This window comes from Saccopteryx bilineata, chromosome 5 (genome assembly GCF_036850765.1).
Source record: "Saccopteryx bilineata isolate mSacBil1 chromosome 5, mSacBil1_pri_phased_curated, whole genome shotgun sequence".
NCBI lineage: Eukaryota > Metazoa > Chordata > Mammalia > Chiroptera > Emballonuridae > Saccopteryx > Saccopteryx bilineata.
In genome coordinates, this window is record NC_089494.1 from 146991444 (window position 1) to 147012202 (window position 20759).

The following is a 20759-nucleotide window of genomic DNA, read 5'->3' on the forward strand; positions in this document are numbered from 1 at the left end:
GGAACATCATCAACCTCTCTTGGATGAGGATGGCCATGTGCATCACCCCTTATAGCCTACGACGACACCAGAGTAAGTTTCTGAATAAAGCGAGGAATTCTACTAGATGTTAATATACCATGTCTTCCCCCTCAATAGGGAATAAACATCACAGTCTGCTCACCCTCCTTCCTGCAAAGCCCACTTCCCCTAAAGATTTCAAGGTGGTATCCAGTTCATTTATTATTTACTTGGATAATTTTTAATAAAACAAACAAAAAAAGAAATATTTTTTCCTTTGGGTTTTATTTATCTGGAAGCAGTTGGAGAGCATGAATGACATGTCTGATGTAAGGAAAAGAAATTGAAACTGAAACTAAGTAGAAGGAAATTAAGTCGCTTACAAACATAGACAGAGATGATGAGTCTGAAAAAAGAAAGCTGATGGGAGAAGTCAGCTGAAAATGCTCAGTATCCACCAGTAATACCCAAGGAAATCAAAATGGCAAGCAGAATCAAAACGCATATCACAAGAAAAGCAGTTATCCGAACGTGAGAGAGCATCCACTCTCTGACTCTGAGGAGCACGCCAGTCGGCCCGTGGCTCGGCTCCTTGAGCTCTCGCTTTTGCTTTTCAATGCACCCTTGCACCTTGGCCAGGTAGTGCGTGTGGTTTTCTCCACCGCCTTCCCGGAGCATCTGTGCTTCGAAGAAGAGGTCGTTTGTGTAGAAGGCTCCCTGGTGCTGTCGCTCCAGACTCTCGACCACAGCCATCAGCTCCGCCAGCTGCCTCCCCTGCTCTTCCCCGGTGGCCCGGTTGTTGAAGCCACAGTACCTCCTGTCACACTCCTGGACCAGGCTCCGCAGGCTGGGGTTGTCCGTGGTGGCTACATACTCACGCAAGGACTCCCCATTTAAGTCCTCCTTGTGGGTGAAGAGGAGCACCACGTGTCTCATGGCTCCTGCCCCAAAGACCTCCTTCACCCTCCTCACGGCCACCATGTCCTGCGCCGTGAAGCGGCCCAGCTGCGTCACCAGCAGCAGCACGTGGGGCCCTGGGGCCAAGAGTTGGTAGCAGTCCCCGATGTCCTTGTACATGTCTTGGTTCGGGGCCTTTGCCTCAAAGATGGAGGGCGTGTCAACCACCAGGATGCTCCTCCCGTTCCACGTGCCCATGGCCACCTGGCATATCCTGGTCACAGCCTGCGCCCTCAGCCTGGACTCAAACACACATTGGCAGAGGATGCTGTTCCCGGTGGCACTTTTCCCACAACCGGATCTGCCCATTAGGACGAGCCTCAGTGAGGGGGGGGAGGAGGATGGTGACTGGTTATCTTCTACTCTGTCTGTAAAAAAAAAAAATGCATGTAGTGATTCTTAAGATGTTTAGGTCATGGACCCTCATGGTATCTCATGAGAGCCATGGACCTCCCCCTCCCCAGGGGAACAGTCACATCTAAAGGCGTACAAGAGTTCGCTGATAACTTTAGGAGGTTCTTGGGTCATAGGAAGTCCACATAAAAAGCCAACTTTGGCCTGACCAGGCGGTGGTGCAGTGGATAGAGAGTCGGACTGGGATGTGGAGGACCCAGGTTTGAGACCCCAAGGTCTCCAGCTTGAGCGCAGGCTCATCTGGTTTGAGCAAAAAGGCTCACCAGCTTGGACTCAAGGTCGTTGGCTCCAGCAAGGGGTTACTCAGTCTGCTGAAGGCCCGCAGTCAAGGCACTGTCTGTCCCTGTATCTCTCTCTCTCTCTCTGTTACTGTAAAAAAAAAAAAGAAAAAGAAAAAAGAAAAGAAGCCAACTTTGCACCCACAGCCAAGAGGAAGAACTGCCACACTGAGGAGGTGCTCCAAGCCCTTCATCAAGACCAGGGAAGTACAGTTTTCCTGAAAGAAAGGAGGTGCTTAGGCCAGTTTCATGCTAAATAAATGTGACATTGGGAGGCAGAGGCTGAGAAGTCACAAGTGGGAAAAGGTTACTTCCTCTTTCTCAGCCACACATTCCCAGGCACATCGGTGCAAAGGGAGGAAAGAAGTCTCAGATGTGCCCTCCCACCGAGGACCAGTAGAGGGTCCCTGGGTCTCTGCTCTTTGGGTGGGAAGCTGGCTGCTTGAAACGGACACAGCAGAAAAGTCACAGTTAATGTCAAGGGCCAAGTCCGGGAGGTGACCCTGGATGGGTGGCTGAGGAAGAGTGGAACAGAAGGCCATTAGAAGCATGTGTGTTGGAAAGACCATCTACTTGGCTGATTGAACTACAGGAAGTTAACAAAAGTCATGTTGGAGAGGATGCCACTGAGCCAAGAGCTAAGACCTTCAAAGGACGGAGGAGGGTGAGAACCCAAGGACTTCTGGAGTTCTTATGAGCCCAAGTGGTTCCAAGTTCACTGTAGGGTCCTAAAACTCATCGTTCAATTCCTTCTACTCTGTGTTGCTCTCTCCTTTCCTGCAGTGTGTAGGGTGTTTTGTGGCAAACATGATTACTAACATCTCTCTGGGAAACTTTGCTATATTACAGCTCAGAGCGGACAAAGCAAGAGAAAATTTATCCTCAATTCCATTAAAAAACCTCCAACTTCTGACCTAGGAGTTTCATTTCCACATTTCCCACACATCCTGTGCACAAGAGCATGGTACTGTGGGGGTCGAGTGGGGGTGTGATGATGGGGAAGGGAAAGAACAAATGAGTGTTGTCTTTTCCTTCTTCAGTTTAAAATAACTGGGTTTCTGTCACTGTGGAGGTGAGGGACTGGTGCCCCTTGAGACCTTGGAGGCTGTGTTACCTTCAGCCATAGTTCCGTATCTGCTCTTCAGATGCACGTCCATTCTCTTCTGGAATAAAAACAAGTAAAGAATAAAAAGCAAGTCTCCACACAGGAGGCAGGAAGGCCTGAGGGGCACCTCCAGTTCAGAATAAGACTAATTCTCCATCAGGGAACCATTTCCATTGCTAAGTTCCTAATTCACATTATACTTGCAAATGTCCATATAGAACTTTAAGCAAAGGAGATGTTAACACAATGCCCTGCTAACACAATGCATTTTTACCCATTTTCCTTAACAGACAAGAAAGTGGGAAATGTTAAGTCAGTTGCTTATGTCCCTCCAACTGGAAAAGGCATGAGATGAAGAAAACATTTTTTATGAAATGAGGAGTGGAACATTATTTTATTTTATTTTTTGTCATCAAAGTAGACAAACTTGCTAGAAAAAGTACTTCCTCCCTTGTCAGACCATGAAGAAGTCCAGTCCCACACCCCGCCGTCCCATGGGAAGGTACAATGAACTTTCTTCTCGGGCCTGGAAATTCCTAGGACTTCAAATAAGCCAGTCATTTACAACAAGGCAATTCTTTCTCTGTTCTGGCAGTTCGCTGTCAGCCCCCTGAGCATTTGGTGGAGAGAAGGGGGTGCCAGGACCACTGAGCAAGAACCAATATGCAGGACAAATTCAAGAGATAGTCAGTTCCTGCTCAGTGCTCAAGCCAATGATTTCCCAGGCTACCTCTGAAGTCCTTGTCCCCCAATAATCACCCTTCTGCATCCCAGTAGGTTTAAACAGATATCGGCACAACCATTGGCATCAGTTGGCAAAAATGTTTCATTCAAATGAGGCCTAATATTGTGTCACTCATCTTGGTGTTAGAAAATGCAAGGATGTGACATACAGCTATAACTCAGATGTGACTGCATTTATTTATTCAGTTTTAAATATTACACAGTTATGAAACAAAGTGTTTAAGTGAAAAAGTAGAGAGTTATGGAAGAAAAACCTACCATTTTCAATGAGTATTTTCGCATTTCCCTGCAGCTATTCTGTTGTGGACCATTAATGGCAAAAAGCCATTATAGATTCGAGGCTTGGCCGGGGGCTAAGTTCTCCCCCCTCCATCTCCATATTTGGCTTTGATGCTGAGTGTTTGCACCCACTCCACTTGCTTCCTTGGGTTTCAGGAAGCAATATACATGCCCTTCCTCTGACTCTTTGTTTGTTTCAGATGTTTGTAAATTTCACTAATGTATCCTGTTTTTGCCTTGGGAGAATTCCTGTCTTAGCCTTTGATGTGCAACTTTGTATCAGGGTCCTTGATTTGCATAGGTCTATATAATAAAGCAAACTGGGGCTATGAGGCACTCAGATACTGCCAGGCAGTTTGAAGAGTCCTCCCGGTCCCATCGGTTTTGTTTTGACAAGTGTGTTTCCTCAATTCCGCACCGTTATTAGGAGCCGCGCTGGTCCGCGGCACTATTCTGTTTGACTGGAAAATTAGAACATTACACATAGAATTCCATTGATATGTTTTGACTCCTCAGCCTTGTTGCCCCTCCCTCTGCCATTCCCAGATGACCAATATTCTGAAGGTGGGGTTTTTTTGTATGTGTTCTTTTAATTGATGGATTTTAGAGAGAGGGAAAGAGAAACATTTATTTATTGTTCCACTTAGCTGTGTATTCACCGGCTGCTTCCCCTATGTGCCATTTACAGAGATTGAACCCACAACCTTGGTATTCTGGGACAACGCTCTATTCCACTGAACTAATCGGCCAATGACTCTGATGCTTTTAAGTATCATTCTCATTTGTGTATTTACACTCCTTCAGACTCATGCATCAATTTCATCACTTTAATTTTTTTTTTTTTTTTAATGAGAGGAGGGGAGGCAGAGACAGACTCCCACATGCGCTCCGACTGGGATCCATGCAGCAAGCCCACTAGGAGGTGATGCTCTGCTCATCTGGGGCCCTTGCTCCATTGCAACTGGAGTCATTTTTAGCACCTGAGGCAGAGGCCATGGAGCCATTCTCAGTGCCCAGAGCCAACTCACTCTACTTGAGCCATTGCTGCAGGAGGGGAGTAGAAGGAGAGAAAGAGAGAGAGAAATGAGAGGGGAGAAGCAAATTGGTGCTTCTCCTGTGGGTTGGAACCCGGGACATCCACACACTGGGCCAACTCTCTACCACTGAGCCAACCGGCCAGGGCTCTGCACTCTAAACTTTTAAAGTATTGTTTCTGAACTTTGAACTTTTACATAAAAGACATTACTTATATAACACTTTGTCCAATTATTTATTAATAAACATTTAAGCTGTTCCAAAATATGTGCTTGCTGCAAAAGAATCTGCATATACTGTATATCTCTGTGTACATGTGCAACAATTTGTTTGGGACAGATGGCTCCCATCTGACAAGATATGACAAGCATATATAACCCTGAAAGCACTGTGCTAATTCTTGCTAACACCAGCCATATGTGAGTTTTCCCCAAATTTTTATTTCAACTTTAATTTTTTTATTACCCTTATGGCCTAAGTAAGGATGCCTTAACTGGTTTATGCTTGCATTTTACTGATTATCACTGAATTAAAACATTGTTTTCACACTTTGTTTGCTTTTCAGGTTGCTTTATCCTTATTATATGCGGCTTAAGTGTCTGTTTGTCGCCAATAGCTTATTGGTTGCTTATGTATATGTACTAGCCAATGGGGTGAAGTTGCCATGGCTGAACGCAAATTGAGCGGGTCAGGGGGAAGGTGAACATTTGTTTGCATTGGCAATCACCTGCTTTTGAAACAATTTAAGGCTGAACGGAAATTGAGCGTGTCAGGGGGAAGGTGAACATTTGTTTGCATTGGCAATCATCTGTTTTACATAAAAACTACATCTTAACGTAATTTCTTTTAAGAATGCCTCCTAGAAAATACAGCACTGAAGAGGAGAGAAAAGGAGCTAAAGCTGCACAAAAACGGCTTTCTCGACAAAAAGAAACCACTGAGCAGAGAAAGACAAGGCTTGCTTTAGTCGCAGAGCAAATGCGTCTTTCTCGGCAAAATGAGACTGATGAGCATAGAGAAACAAGGCTTGCCTCAGATGCAAGACAAAAAAGCCTGTCTCGACAAAATGAGTCCCTTGAACAAAGGCAGGAGAGAAATGCAAAAAAACGACAGAGTAATGCTGACCGAAACGCAAAAAGGATTAAAACAGTTTCAAATGGAGAAACTTTAATTTTTGAGCATTCCTCTGGTGACATGAATATTAAATGTGAAGACTGTCAGTCCTTAAACTTCAAGTTAGAAACTAATCAATTTGACCGTGGCAAGAAAGGATTTTCTCAATGTTGCAAGTACGGAAACATTGTAGTTCCACTAATTGAGAATTATCCACCACTCTTGAATAAATTATTGACTAATCAGCATCCAAAGAGCAAACAGTACATGGATAGCATTCAATCCATTAATAGTTTGTTTGCTTTTGCGTCCATGGGAAACAAACCAATTGACTTGCCTGGACCAGGACTTTATTGCTTTCAACTTCATGGTCAAGTTTACCATCAAACTGGAACTTTGCATCCTTCTGACGGGAAAAGAAAGTTTGCTTAATTATATATACTTGATCCCTCAGAAGCCAGCTTGGCACGTTTAGAATGGAATAAAAGAGTTCCTGAGACCTTACTTAATGAAATGGGGGAATTATTTCAAGACATTAACCCATTTGCTACTGCATTAGCAGACACCTTTGCACAAATCGTTTTAATTCAATTTATAATATCTAGAACAGCGGTCATTTCGTATGACCGCCGGGCTTTCTAGTCTGTTATATACAAATAATGTTTGCACCTTTTCCTATTCATTTAGTGGATTTTTTTGGCCCTTTTCAGGAAAATCATCCATTTTCACATTATCAGAATATACTAAGACAATTTCCTGCCTTCCCTCCTTTCACTTTTCCTTTCTTCCCCTCCCACCCTCCCTCCCTTCCTTCCCTTAAGGCCAGAGAAAAGGTCTTCCTCACCACCTTTTCCCATATGGTTATCTTTGACTCTGGCTGAAGTTTAAAAATCTGTTCAAATCCTCTGACACCTGTCCTATGTAGATAACATTTTCTGAGGTTTCCCAACCTCAGAAAATATGTTGAAATTAATTTCTTGATGTGGTAAAGATGATGACAGTGGTGATGATGTTGATGGTGAACTTCATCATGGTAATACTGTCTTCTGAATGTGTCAGGCTGCAGGGGGAGACATGTGTCCCACAGAGGAATGGGTTTTTAGGTAGATGTTAACAAATAAACAAGTGTCCCCGGACCAGTCAGAAAGGACATTGATGGAGATGCTAAGATGAGTCACAGACAAAACATTCACACACGAATGAAGCCTAGGAAAAGACTTGGGGAGTATCGCAGCCCTGGGTAAATGTGATACGTGTGATCTCTGCGAAAGCCAAAGTGGGTGAATGGGAATGGAGGCAGGGTCCTTCTCTGAAAGTAAAAATTCTACTAATCTCTAAACTAGGGCCAGTTAGCACAAGAAAGCTGCAGGCAGTGTACAAACAGAGGTTTTAACACCATTGACGAGACAATAGGAGAATCTATTGAGGCAGGGGGTGGGTTGAAGGAAATAAACATACTTTACTTTCTGATTTTAAAATTACATGAGCTTGACTTTATCATGATGATACTTATTATATAAAGCCTCTGGAGGCTCATAGAAAGGCACCTGAAAAGCAATCAGCTCCCTGCCCTGCCTCCTTACACTGGTGGCTATGGTTGGCAAAGCCTTACCAAGAACTGTGCTTTGAGTAGACCTGGAGGAGGGACTTGGCAGCTCTTAGGGCCTCTTGTTCTACAAGGAGTGGCTGGAGCAACTTCCTGGCAGCCAATATAGCTTACAAAGTGCATTCCCACAGAGCAGACCTCAGAGAGCACAGTGGAAGTTCTGCGGGCAGGGCTGTGGGCTTCCAAACAGGGCACAAGGAAGAAAAACCTGTAGATATTAGACCCAGAAAGCACTGAGGCATACTAGACATGCCCAGAGGCCCTTAGAAAAGCACCCAAAAAGCAATCAGCTCCTGGCCCTGCTTAATAATGCTGGCAGCTCTGGTTGGCAAACCCTTACCCAGAACTGCTTTGAGCGGGGCTGGAGGGTGTTCTTGGCAGCTCTTAGAGCCCTGATGGCAAACCTTTTTATAGAAACCACCCACTTTTGCACTGCTGGTCAACCTGCTCCCTCCCATCCACTAGTGGGCATTCCAGCTTTCATGGTGGGTGTTAGCGGAGCAAACAAATGGCACTATGACTGGTCCGCCATAAAAGCTGGAATGCCCACTAGTGGGTGGGAGGGACCAGGTTGGCCAGCCCTGCAAAAGCGGGTGGTTTTTATAAAAAGGTTCGACATCACGGTCTTAGAGCCTCTTGCTCTGCAAGCAGTGCCTGGAGCAACTTCACAGCTGGGTCCTCAGGCTGCTGGCTCAGGAAGAAGAGACGTGAGGAGAAGCACCGGAAAAATTGACTCTCCCATTGTCTGAGCCTGCAAATCCTAACAAGCCCCGCCTACCAACAGGACTGAGTCTTAGTTTATGTCATCACCACAGCAACACATCAATTGCAAATCTATACTCAAGAGTGCCTCAGGGGCAAAACCTGTGGTACAGCACCCCCTGCCAAAAAGAAAAAGAAAAAAAAGATAACCTCTCAAAACCAGGAAAAATTACATGTTTTATAACTGTTTTCCATTTATTCTTGTATTTTTCATCTTCTTTTTTTCCACTTTGGTCATTTTTCCTCATTCCATCTTATTCTTTCCATTTCATTTTGAACTTCATTACCCATAGGTGTTACATTTTCCATTTATGTTTTTTTCTTTATAAGGGTTACATTTCAAAAAACTTAACTTTTTTTTCTATTTTCTTCTTTTCTCTTTCACTTTTTCTCTCATTCAATCTTCATTTACAAACAGATTACTTTATTCTGGTTACAAATATATTTTGTGGCATTTTGTGTGTTTTTTACTTCATTTTTTATCTCTTTGTCATTTTCCCCCAAGTCTGGATCTCCATTTTATGTATCTTTTCTTCCACTTAGCACAATAAAATTTTCATTTTTCACTATATTTTTTCAGTTTTTTCTTTTTTTAAAAAAATCATCTCTTATTAGTGTTATTAACAATACCACTCTCAAATGCCATTAAAAAAAGATATCAAATATCATGGATAAAAAGACAAAGATAGTGATAGCCTGACCTGTGGTGGCTCAGGAGGTAAAAGCATCGACCTGGAATGCTGAGGTCGCCAGTTCCAAACCCCAGGCTTGCCAGGTCAAGGCACATATGGGAGTGGATGCTTTCTGCTCCTCCCCCACCCCTTCTCTCTCTCTCTCTCTCTCTCTCTCTCTCTCTCTCTCCCTCCCTCCCTCTCTCTCTCTCTCTCTCTGTCTCCTCTCTCTAAAAAATGAATAAATAAAAAGAAAGATTTTTTTAAAAAGACAAAGATATAGCTCAGAGATGAGAAAAAATCTACAGAAAAATGTTTCAATTGCTTGGAAACCTTGGAGTTAAATGATAGAGAATTAAAAATTGAAGCCTTAAAATTCTCAGAGAAATACAAGAAAGCATGGAAAGGCAATTTAGAGAGCTCAAAAAACAATTCAATGAACAAAAAGAATACAATTTACCAAGGAAATTGAAACTATAAAAATGAATCAAACAGAGATAAAAACTAAATTCATAAACTGAAAAACAAGGTAATAAGCTTAGCTAATAGAACAGACCATATAGAGCACAGAATTAGTGACATAAAAGACAAGCAACTAGAGACACTACCGAGAGAAGAGGAGAGAGAGACTCATGAATTTTAAAAAAAATGAGCAAGTCCTACAGGAAATGTCAAACTCCATCAGAAAAAAACAGCATAAGAATAATGGGTATATCAGAAGAAGAAGAGAGAGAAAATAAAATGGAGAATATATTCAAACAAATAATAAATGAGAACTTCCCAAGCCTGTGGAAAGAATTTGATCCTTGAATCCAAGAAGCAAACAGAACACCACATTACCTTAACCCAAATAGTCCTACTCCAAGACACATCGTAATAAAATGATCACAAACCAATGACAAAGAAAAAATCCTCAAGGCAGCCATGGAAAAAAAGAATACAACATATAAAGGAAGGCCCATTAGGTTATCATCAGATTTCTCAGCAGAAACTCTACAAGCCAGAAGAAGATGGACCCCAATATTTAAAGTTCTGAAAGAGAGGAACTTCCAGCCAAGAACACTATATCCTTCAAATATGAAGGAGAAATTAAAACATTCACAGATAAAGAAAGATAAGAAAATTTATCACCAGAAAACTCCCACTTTAGGAAATAGTAAGGGGTTATCCAACCAGATTCAAAGAACTAAACAAAACAAAACTACAAGTAAAAGCTCCATCAAGATCACAATAAAAACAAGATTAATCAGTGACAACAAAAACAAAAAAGGGGAGAGGACAAAGATTAACAGTAGCAAAGGAGAATGAAGTGCAGAACCACTCATGAGATAATGTACTACAATGAATATGATATATATCCTTTCTATTACTCAATAATAACCACCTCTGAAAAAACCACCACAAAAGCACATGACTTGAAAAAAGAAGTAACAGAGAAAAGAAGTATGGATTACAACCAAATAAAAACAAATAATAGAAAAACAAAAGAGAAGGACCAAAGAAGATACGAAGCTATCAGAAAGCAATATATAAAATGGCAATAGGAAACCTTCAAATGTCAATAATCACACAAAATGTAAATAGATTGAACTCACCAATAAAAAGACACAGAGTAGCAGAATGGATTAAAAAAGAAAACCCAACTGAATGCTGCCTTCAAGAAACACATATAAGCTACAAGGATAAAAACAAATTCAAAGTGAAAGGTTGGAAAACAATTCTCCAAGCAAATAACATCCAAAGAAAAGCAGGTGTGGCCATACTCATATCTAACAATGCTGACTACAAGACAGCAAAGGTAATCAGAGACAAAGATGGTCATTTCATAATGATAAAGGGGACATTGAATCAAGAACATAAAACACTTCCTAATATATATGCACCAAACCAAGAAGCACCAAAATAAACAAGATGTCTACTAACTGACCTAAAAATAAAAACCAACAAAAATACAATCATACTTGGAGACTTCAATACAGCACTGATGGCTCTAGATCATTCATCCAAACAGAAAATCAATAAAGAAATATTGGCCTTAAACAAAACACTAGAACAATTGGATTTAATAGACATCTACAGGACATTTCATCCCAAAACGTCAGAGTATACATTTTTCTCCAGTGTACATGGAACATTCTCAAGAACTGACCATATGTTGGGCCACAAAAATAACATCAACAAATTCAGAAAAATTGAATTATACCAAGCATATTTTCTGACCTTAAAGCTTTGAAATTAGAATTCAACTACAAAAATGAGTAAAAAAAAAAAAAAACCCACAAAAATGTGGAAATTAAACAACATACTGCTAAAAAATGAGTGGGCCAAAGAAGAAACAAAAGCAGAGATCAAAAGATACATACACACAAACGAAAATGACAATACAGCCTATATGAACAAACAAGAGAGAGCCCAAGTAAGCAACTTAACTTCACATCTTAAGGAACTAGAAAAACAAGAACAAAGGCAACCCAAAACCAGCAGAAGAAAGGAAATAAAAATCAGAGCAGAAATAAATGAAATAGACAACAGAAAAACTGTAGAAAAAAATCAATAAAACAAGGAGCTAGTTCTTTGAAAAGATCAACAAAATTGACAAACCCATTGCAAGACTCACTAAGGAAAAAAGAGAAAGGACTCATATAAACAAAATCCAAAATGAAAGAGGAGAAATCACCACAGATATCATAAATATACAAAGAATTATTGTAGAATACTATGAAAAACTATATGCCACCAAATTTAACAATCTAGAAGAAATGGATAAATTCCTAGAACAATACAGTGGTACCTTGAGATACAAATTTAATTCATTCTGTAACCGAGCTTGTAAGTCAATCAATTAGTATATCAAACTGCCGATACTGAACCCCTGCACCAACGCGTCAACTAGTGGCAGCTTACCAAATCACAACTCGTATCTCGGAATTTCGCTCGGATGTCGAAAAAAAAAAGGACAAGGTGCAGCTCATGTCTTAAAAAATTTGTATATTGGTCTGTTCGTATCTCAAGGTACCACTGTACAATCATTCTAGACTGAGTCATGAAGAAGCAGAAAGCCTAAACAGACCCATAAGCAGAGAGGAAATAGAAACAACTATCAAAAACCTCCCCCCTAAAAAAAGTCCAGGGCCAGATGGCTATACTAGTGAATTCTATCAAACATTCAAAGACTTGGTTCCTATTCTACTCAAAGTCTTTCAAAAAATTGAAGAAGCAATACTGCCAAACACATTTTATGAGGCCAACATAACCCTCATACCAAAACCTGGCAAGAACAACACAAAAAAGAAAACTACAGACCAATATAGATGCTAAAATACTAAACAAAATACTAGCAAATAGAATACAATAATACATTAAAAAAATAATTTACCATGATCAAGTGGAATTCATCCCAGAATCTCAAGGATGGTTCAACATACATAAAACGGTTGATGTAAAACACATCAAAAAAACAAACAAAAACCATATGATCCTATCAATAGCTGCAGAAAAGGCATTCGATAAAATACAACACCATTTTTTGTTTAAAACATTCAACAAAATGGCTATAGAAGAAAAATATCTGAACATAATAAAGGCAATTTATGATAAACCATCAGCTAACATAAAATGGCATAAAACTGAGAATTTTTCCTCTAAAATCAGTAACAAGACAAGGTTGTCCACTCTCTCCACTCTTATTCCACATAGTGCTGAAAGTTCTAGCCAGAGCAATCAGACAAGAGAAAGAAATAAAAGGCATTCATATTTGGAAAGAAGAAGTAAAGCTTTCACTTTTTGCAGATGATATGATCCTATACATCAAAAACCCCAAAGACTCCAAAAAAAAGACTATTAGAAACAATAAACCAATACAGTAAGGTCACAGGATACAAATTTAATATACAGAAGACTATTGCCTTCTTATATGCCAACAATGAAACATCAGAGAACGAACTAAAAAAAAATAATCCCCTTCATGGTTGCAACAAAAAAAATAAAATGCCTAGGAATAAACATAACAAAGAATGTAAAGGACCTATATACTGAAAATTACAAAGCATTGTTAAAGGAAATAGAAAAAGATACAATGAAATGGAAAAATATTCCTTGTTCTTGGATAGGAAGAATAAATATAGTCAAAATAACCATATTACCCAAAGCAATATACAAATTTAATGCAATTCCAATCAAAATTCCAATGTCATTTTTTAAAGAAATGGAACAAAAAGTCATCAGGTTTATATGGAACCATAAAAAAACCAAATAGCCAAAGTAATCCTAAGGAAAAAGAAAGAATCTGGGGGCATTACAATACCTGACTTCAAATTATATTATAGAGTCATGATAATCAAAACAGCATGGTATTGGTAGAAAAATAGACACTGAGACCAATGTAATAGAATAGAGAACCCAGAAATAAAACCACATATATATGGTCAAATAATCTTTGATAAAGTGGCCAAAAACACACAACAGAGAAAAGAGAGCCTCTTCAATAAATGGGGCTTAGAAAACTGGAAAACCACATGCAAAAGAATAAAACTTGACTACAGTTTGTCTCCTTTTACTAAAATTAATTCAAAATGAATCAAAGACTTAAATATAAGACCTGAAACAATAAATTACATAGAAGAAAACATAGGTACTAAATTCATGAACCTTGGCTATAAAGCGCACTTTATGAATTTGACTCCAAAGGCAAGGGAAAGCAAAGATAAATGAATGGGACTACATCAGACTAAGAAGCTTTTACACAGCAAGAGAAACTGACAACAAAACAGACAGCCAACTAAATGGGAGATGATATTTTCAAATAACAGCACAGATAAGGGCCTAATATCCAAAATTTACAAAGAACTTATAAAACTCAACAACAAAAAACAATCCAATAAAAAAATGGGAAGAGGACATGAACAGATACTTCTCCCAGGAAGAAATACAGATGGCCAACAGATATATGAAGAGATGCTCATCTTCATTAGTTATTAGAGAAATGCAAATCAAAACTACAATGTGATACCACCTCACACCTGTTAGATTAGCTATTATCAACAAGACAGGTAATAGCAAATGCTGGAGAGGCTGTGGAGAAAAATCCACTGTGGAGAAAATTCCCTCATCCACTGTTGGTAGGAATGTAAAGTAGTACAACCAATATGAAAGAAAGTATGGTGGTTCCTCAAAAAACTGAAAATAGAACTACCATGTGACCCAGCAATCCCTCTACTGGGAATATACCCCCAAAACTCAAAAACACTGGTACAAGTTTTTGTACAAGCCAGTTGGCTCAGTGGTGGAGCGTCGGCCTGGCATGCAGAGGTCCTGGGTTCGATTCCTGGCTAGGGCACACAGGAGAAGCGCCCATCTGCTTCTCCACCTCTCCCCCTCTCCTTCCTCTCTGCCTCTCTCTTCCCCTCCCGCAGCCGAGGCTCCATTGGAGCAAGGATGGCCTGGGCACTGGGGATGGCTCCTTGGCCTCTGCCTTAGGCGCTAGAGTGGTTCTGGTCGCAACAGAGCGACGCCCCCTGGTGGGCATGCCGGGTGGATCACGGTCGGGCGCATGCGGGAGTCTGTCTGACTGTCTCTCCCCATTTCCAGCTTCAGGAAAAAAAAACAAAACACTGGTACATAAAGACACATGCAGCCCCATGTTCATTACAGCATTGTTCACGGTGGCCAAGACATGGAAACAACATAAAGCCCTTCAATAGATGATTGGCTAAAAAAGGTATGTACATATACACTATGGAATACTACTCAGCCATAAGAAATGATGACATCGTATCATTTACAACAACATGGATGGATCTTGATAACATTATACTGAGTGAAATAAGTAAATCAGAACAAACTAAGAACTGTATGATTCCATACATAGGTGGGACACAAAAATGAGACTCATGGACATGGTCAAGAGTGTGGTGGTTACCTGGGGTGGGGAGGGAGTAGAGGGAGGGGGTTGGGTAGGGGAGGGGCACAAAGAAAACCAGATAGAAGGTGACAGGAGACAATTTAACTTTGGGTGATGGGTATGCAACATAATCAAATGTCAAAATAACCTGGAGATGCTTTCTCTGAACCTAGGTATCCTGATTGATTAATGTCACCCCATTAAAATTAATTGTCTAAAAAAAAAAAGAGGGTAAATTGAGAAGCACGGTCCCCTGTAGCCAGGCACCTGGAGAGGTTTCCCTTTGGTCATCTGTCAAGAAGGAAGAGAATATTCGTCCAGGTTCATGAAATTTTGCGAGTCTCATGAAGACCAGCAGACAGCAATTTACTGGAAAACTCAGAGTGCTGTGGAATGCGCCTGGCTGTGCGCGCAGGGCGAGTGGTTCCCACACCCGTTTCCCCCACTAGGAACCCTCTATTGCCCCTTGCGACACCATCACGTCCCGTTCCACCGATGAGTGAGCCCAAAATGAGGTAACCTGTGTGAGATCACACCATAGTCAGGCTGTGACCAGGCCGCAGGTATCCGCTTACCCACCGTGGAGCTGAGGGTGCGGTACCTGGCGCCCCCGGAAGGTGTGCGCGCGGGACGGGCGCTCCCTGGAAGCCAGGCAAATGCAGTTAAAGGGGAGCCACCTGGAAGCCGAATGCTCCGGGACAAGGCTGCTGGGGAGAAAGAAGGGAGTGCCCAGGGCGTCCCGTGCCCCGCCCCCTGCCACCAGCAAATAGGGGACGTCCCCAGGTTGGTGCGAAACTGCTGCAGACGCGACCTGGTCACCGGTGAAGGCGTGGCATGCTGTCTGTCCCCTTAATGGGGCGCTTTCTGCCAGCGCCTGCGGGCTGCCAAGTCCCCCTGCCCCTATTTCCTTTTTATGACATGTCAAAAGAAGCATGGAAGAAGAGGCAATGAAGGCATTGACGGATCCCCTCCTCCACCCACCTTGCTACTCCCAGGTTCAGAAACCCTGCCACACAAGAAAGTTCCTTCGGGGCACCAGCTGCCCGCTCAGCACCGGTCGCAGGAGCACCAACCTGCTCAGCCCCATTCCCTGTAGCACTTAAGCTTCTGCCTCTAGAATGTTCCTGCATACTAGAGACAGACAGGCTCTGCTGGTCCACAGAGGACAGGGAAGACCAAACCTAGGAATTGACTTTGATGGGCTTCCCAACTGCGAAGGCTGGCTGCCCCTTCTCTGACATAGGTCAGACCAGCCCTTTGGGACTGAGGGGGAAGGGAGCGTTATGTGCTGGTTTATTCTGGTGGCAGTTGGATCCAGGCTATAGCACCTTTATTTGTCAACCGATTGCACACTTAAGGGTGGAGCAGTGAACATAAAACAATTAGGTTGCAAAGCAAGACAAAGAACTCAATATAGGCTATAGGCTTAGACTCCCACATTCTGTTTGGCAAGTCTATTAGTTTTATTTGGTATATTTGCAAATCATGGAAGGTGGTGGTGCTGTTTTGTACTGATTGTTAAACATGAAATTGATTTATAACACAAACCACCCAGTTTATATAAGTGAGGTCATGGGGACTAACCTTGAACTCAGTGGGGAAAAGGTCCTTTAAGCCACAGCCTAAAAGAACACTTTATTAAATGCAATGGTTGCGGCTGTGTTATAAGATGTAGGTGTTAGAACATTCCGAAAGTAGTCAGAAGTCTGGTGACTAGGACCCTAGTACATAGACGAGGTATGGGAAGTCAGCGTGATCGTACATTTTCTAAGCATTTGTTGACCCCATTCTCATGCCAGGCACTGTATTGTATAATGGGACAAAGGTTGAGAAGGTCAGAATCAAAGTTTCTGGGGAAAAAAGTTACTAAAGTAATGCTATTGACCATGAGGAAAAACTGTTAACCCTCTGTGATATTATATAATTCAAATCATTGATAACACATTTTGAGAGTCTGGTTTGGGATGTCATATGACATTTAGTCCCTCTCTCTGCATTTTAGGTAAACCTCTGTCATCATCACTATTAATATTTTCTCAGTAATAATCACTGAGCAACCAAACTTGACTCTTCTCCAGCCAGCTGATAAATAACTGGGAATTTCATGCCACTCTTTGTGTAATCGTTATCCTGTGACAGCAGCTGTCTGAAAACTTTCTACAAGTAGGTAAAATACCTAACTGTTGCCACAAAACTTTGAAAAACTCAACAACTTAGACAAGTATTATGGTGATCTCTACACATCAAGTGTACTAAACAGACATGAAGTCCTCAGAGCAAAAGTACTGGTAAACTTAGTCTTGTAGCTTTTGATTACTTGGAGATATATTTTATCTTATTTTGCAGAGATGTTTCTTTGCCCTAGAATTTGATCTATGAAGCCCATGTATCTTTTTAGACCTAACACAGAATGTTGTTCAAAGTGAGGCCCGGGCAGGGACACTGAGGAAGGTACAATTCACAAACGCTCTGGGGAGTCAGCTAATTCAACATGACAGAGCTCATGGCACTGTGCTCTCATCAGCTCCCTCAGAAAGCGTCTTAATTTTAAAAATATAAAATATTTTAAGACGTCATTTTCTTTTGGAACTGACCAAAATAAGTTTATTTTGTCTTAGCAGAGTGATGAAATTGCATTCTCAAAAACTTAAGTTATGATATTTGAGGACATACAGGTAATATAAAACAGATAAACTGTAAGTAGATGGGAAGCTTGGATTGGTGAAAATGCCTTGGGGGCCGGTAGGGAAAAATAAGTTTCCATTCTGCTTCTGTCACCTATTGTTCTTTGGAAATCACATAATACTCAGTAGATTGTTTTGCACTTCAAATAAAAGAAATTTAATTATAATGATCCCTAATACCTCACAAGGTTGTTTTCATCATAAAACATAAGAATCATCTGTCCCCCCAACACCGGCCCTACTGGGCCCCTCAGGTAGTTAAGGAAGCCCTCCCTGCATGGACCCCTGCATGGGTTCAGCCTGCCCTAACCTGGTAGCCCATCCTGAGCTTCCTTGGGCCCTCAGTCCCATGTGGACCTGCCGTGCATGCGGGCAGGCTCTTCTTCTGTGTGGGTGGTATAAGGATCATGACTTTCTTTAAAGTGTCTGTCATATTCAGAAATAGAAATAAGACAATCATTATTTATCTATCTACGTATTCATTTATTTATTGCTTACACAACCTAAGGATGTCATCTTATTTTCTAATGATGTGGCCTTGAAGAACTTTTATGGGCTAGCCCATCCTCGGACTGCTCGGGCCCACATGCTGGCCCTGTCACTAGGCGGTACAGCCCATTGGTGTAGTGGGCACCCCTCTTCTCCATCATCAGACCCTCAATCACACCCATTAGCTCCTCCACTTGGTCAGCACACTCATTCCCGTTCACCTGGTTGTTGAAGGCACATGCTCATCCCCCACACGCTGCCACCAGCGTGCATAGGGCTTTATTGTCTGAGTCGTGGATGTACTCCATCAGGGAGCCTCCAGTGAGGTCTTCCTTGTGGGTGAAGAGGACAACCGTATGTCTCAGGGCATCCTCTCCAAAGATCTACCTCACCCACTGCGTGGCCTGCTGGTCCTGGCTGATGAATCCGCCCAGCTGCGTCACCAGGAGTAGCACGTGGGGTCCAGGGGCCGAGAGCAGGCAACACCTGTGCACCTCTGTGTGCAGGGCATCAGAGTGACCCTTCCCACAAAACACGTCTGGCATGTTAATCAGGACCACCTCTCTGTCGCCCCAGGTACCCTGACTGGTGCTGCAGGTCCTAGCAAAGGGCCAGGCGCACAGCTGGGACGCAAACACTCGCTTCTCCGGGATACTGTTCCCAGTGGCACTTTTCCCGGTTCCTGTTCTGCCCACCAGGATGATCCTCAGCTCTGACCACGCCCACCCCCAGCCAGGCTGGTTCTTCATACACGGTCCTGTTAAGAGCAAGTGTGATTACTCTACTGATCATGCCAATGGAATATTTTTAACGACCAGGAGTTATCCCCACTTATGGAAAAGATACCCTCGCAATATTTTGCATTTGGGAAATAGAAGCTAACTTCATTCTCAAATAAAAGAAACTAATCACGGTTTTTAAACATTTGGATTTCTCTAGGACTGCAGCGTATTACCATGTGGGATTCTAGGAAAACATTCTGGGGTTGGGCGGCAGGAGAGGGACTTAGAAACAGGTGTCATCGTGCAAGGCCTGCCTGAATCACAACGCCTGGCCCTCTGAAAGACCAGGTTTCCGGGGACCAGAGGTGCGGAACCAAGACTGCGGGTTGCACTTCCAGGTGGGTTAAGCACCTCGACTCTGTTCCAAGGCCAGAGAGCACTCCCCTGGAGCTCAGCTGGGCAGGGGAGAGGTCGTGACCATCAATACAATGACTGGACCAGGGATATATTGGAAAGGGCAGTGTAAAACGATTCTTTCTTATGAATAAACAGCTAATAGCTTGCATTCTGCTTAGAGAGGATAGCGTGATCTGTTGTTTCTTATTAACACAGATGCAAAGAAAAGGTCAGACACAGATGAAAGAAAGCAGAGGACTGAAACTCGTCAGGCGGAATCAGCCTAGAACAATCGTTCACTCTGTGTATTTATTAACATACAGTGGAGGCACACCAGTCTGTTATTTTTCTTTTCTAAACGCCCACTATAATTTTTAAATCATGCACTTCTCCATTTCTCCCGGAACACTAGGTGAAGGACAGGACAAATGCTTTAGGTAGTCCAATCATAAACAAGACATCTGTTTCTTGTGGCGTGCCTCCAAGATTCCTGTGATTCTGCATGCGGAACAACATACAGGCCAATGTCTTGTTATTTTTAAGACTCTTTCAGCTTCTCAGGCCCTCCAATAACTCCTGCTCCGAGTTAATGTCAGTACACAATTAAGACTCCTTCAGTGAGCTTTTTATAAAATAGATACAGAATAAGGCAAATTAAGCACAAACACATAAAGTCACTTCCTTACCCGAGTGACTGCTGTTATTTTGGTTCATTGCTGCTCCTGAGGGACAGAGAGACCAGAGACCTAGAAAACCGCACCTATTGATTTTTAGTTCTGAATCATTCAAGACCCTTATATTTTTCTAGTACATTCACAGGCATGCCTCATAATGTTTACACATAGCTGACAAGGTGAACAAACAAGTCACTTCCCCAAAGTCACCCAGTGAGTGTCTTGTTTGGATCCAGCAGCACCTCCAAAGAGAAAAGGCACAGAAAACCCTGGCCACATGTTAACACCCAAACTCTTTCCAGTGAGGGCTAGTCATTGGCTAAGGAACCTCTGCCAGTAATGTGTAATCTAAATTATATTACCTTCACAGCTCCTGTATACTGGCTTCATGTATGCCAAAGGCAGTCACTCACTCTAAATAGTTTTACTTAAAATAGAGTGACTGTGTTCTTTAAAAGAATTTTATTTGAGCATAACCTGGGAATTAGACTGCACAACTTTCCCCGAAGGTAGGCTTACCTGATTTACTGATAGAAGAAACAGACAGTTCCCTGTTCAAACCAGAGACCTCCCAGCTCAGCACCAAGAAAAAAAGAAAACAGAAACCCAGGTCAGTCTTCTTCCCCTGTCACCTCCTCTGAGTTTCCCTGCTGCAGAAGAGCCTTGCCATGAGTCAGTCTGACACTCCCACTATGCCACATAAGCAAAACAAACAGTTCATATGGGAGGTGTAATCAGGAGTGATTTGCTGTCCTGTGGACTGACTGTCTTTTCTTATCAATAGAGAAAATGACTTCAACTGGACAGGGAAGCCAGGCAGGACCCCGGGGAAGCTGGTCCATTCAGTTCCTTCCCACTGGGGCTGTGTCCTCACCAGCACGAGTGTGCCTAAATGCCAAGGCGCCCTGAGAAGGAAGTCAACCTCATCACT

At 42.2% G+C, this 20759-nt stretch overlaps 1 protein-coding gene and 1 pseudogene across 6 annotated transcripts; both read right to left on the reverse strand.

The window, feature by feature from the left end:
- Positions 1-280: 280 nt before the first annotated feature.
- LOC136338015 (GTPase IMAP family member 5-like) lies at positions 281-20476 on the reverse strand. 6 transcript variants are annotated; one of them, XM_066279975.1, is made up of 3 exons: positions 20348-20476; positions 2764-2812; positions 281-1325 (listed from the first exon to the last, which is right to left on the reverse strand). In XM_066279975.1, exons 2-3 carry the CDS (start codon positions 2804-2806, stop codon positions 448-450), a joined length of 921 nt encoding a protein of 306 aa, XP_066136072.1. In that variant the 5' UTR covers positions 2807-2812; positions 20348-20476; the 3' UTR covers positions 281-447. The 6 variants fall into 6 exon arrangements, with proteins under 6 accessions (XP_066136072.1, XP_066136075.1, XP_066136077.1 ...); XM_066279978.1 differs by having other exon boundaries at positions 2764-2809; positions 20348-20439; XM_066279980.1 differs by lacking the exon at positions 20348-20476 and adding an exon at positions 19841-19881.
- On the reverse strand, positions 18072-18785 carry LOC136306567 (GTPase IMAP family member 2-like; annotated as a pseudogene).
- Positions 20477-20759: the final 283 nt, after the last annotated feature.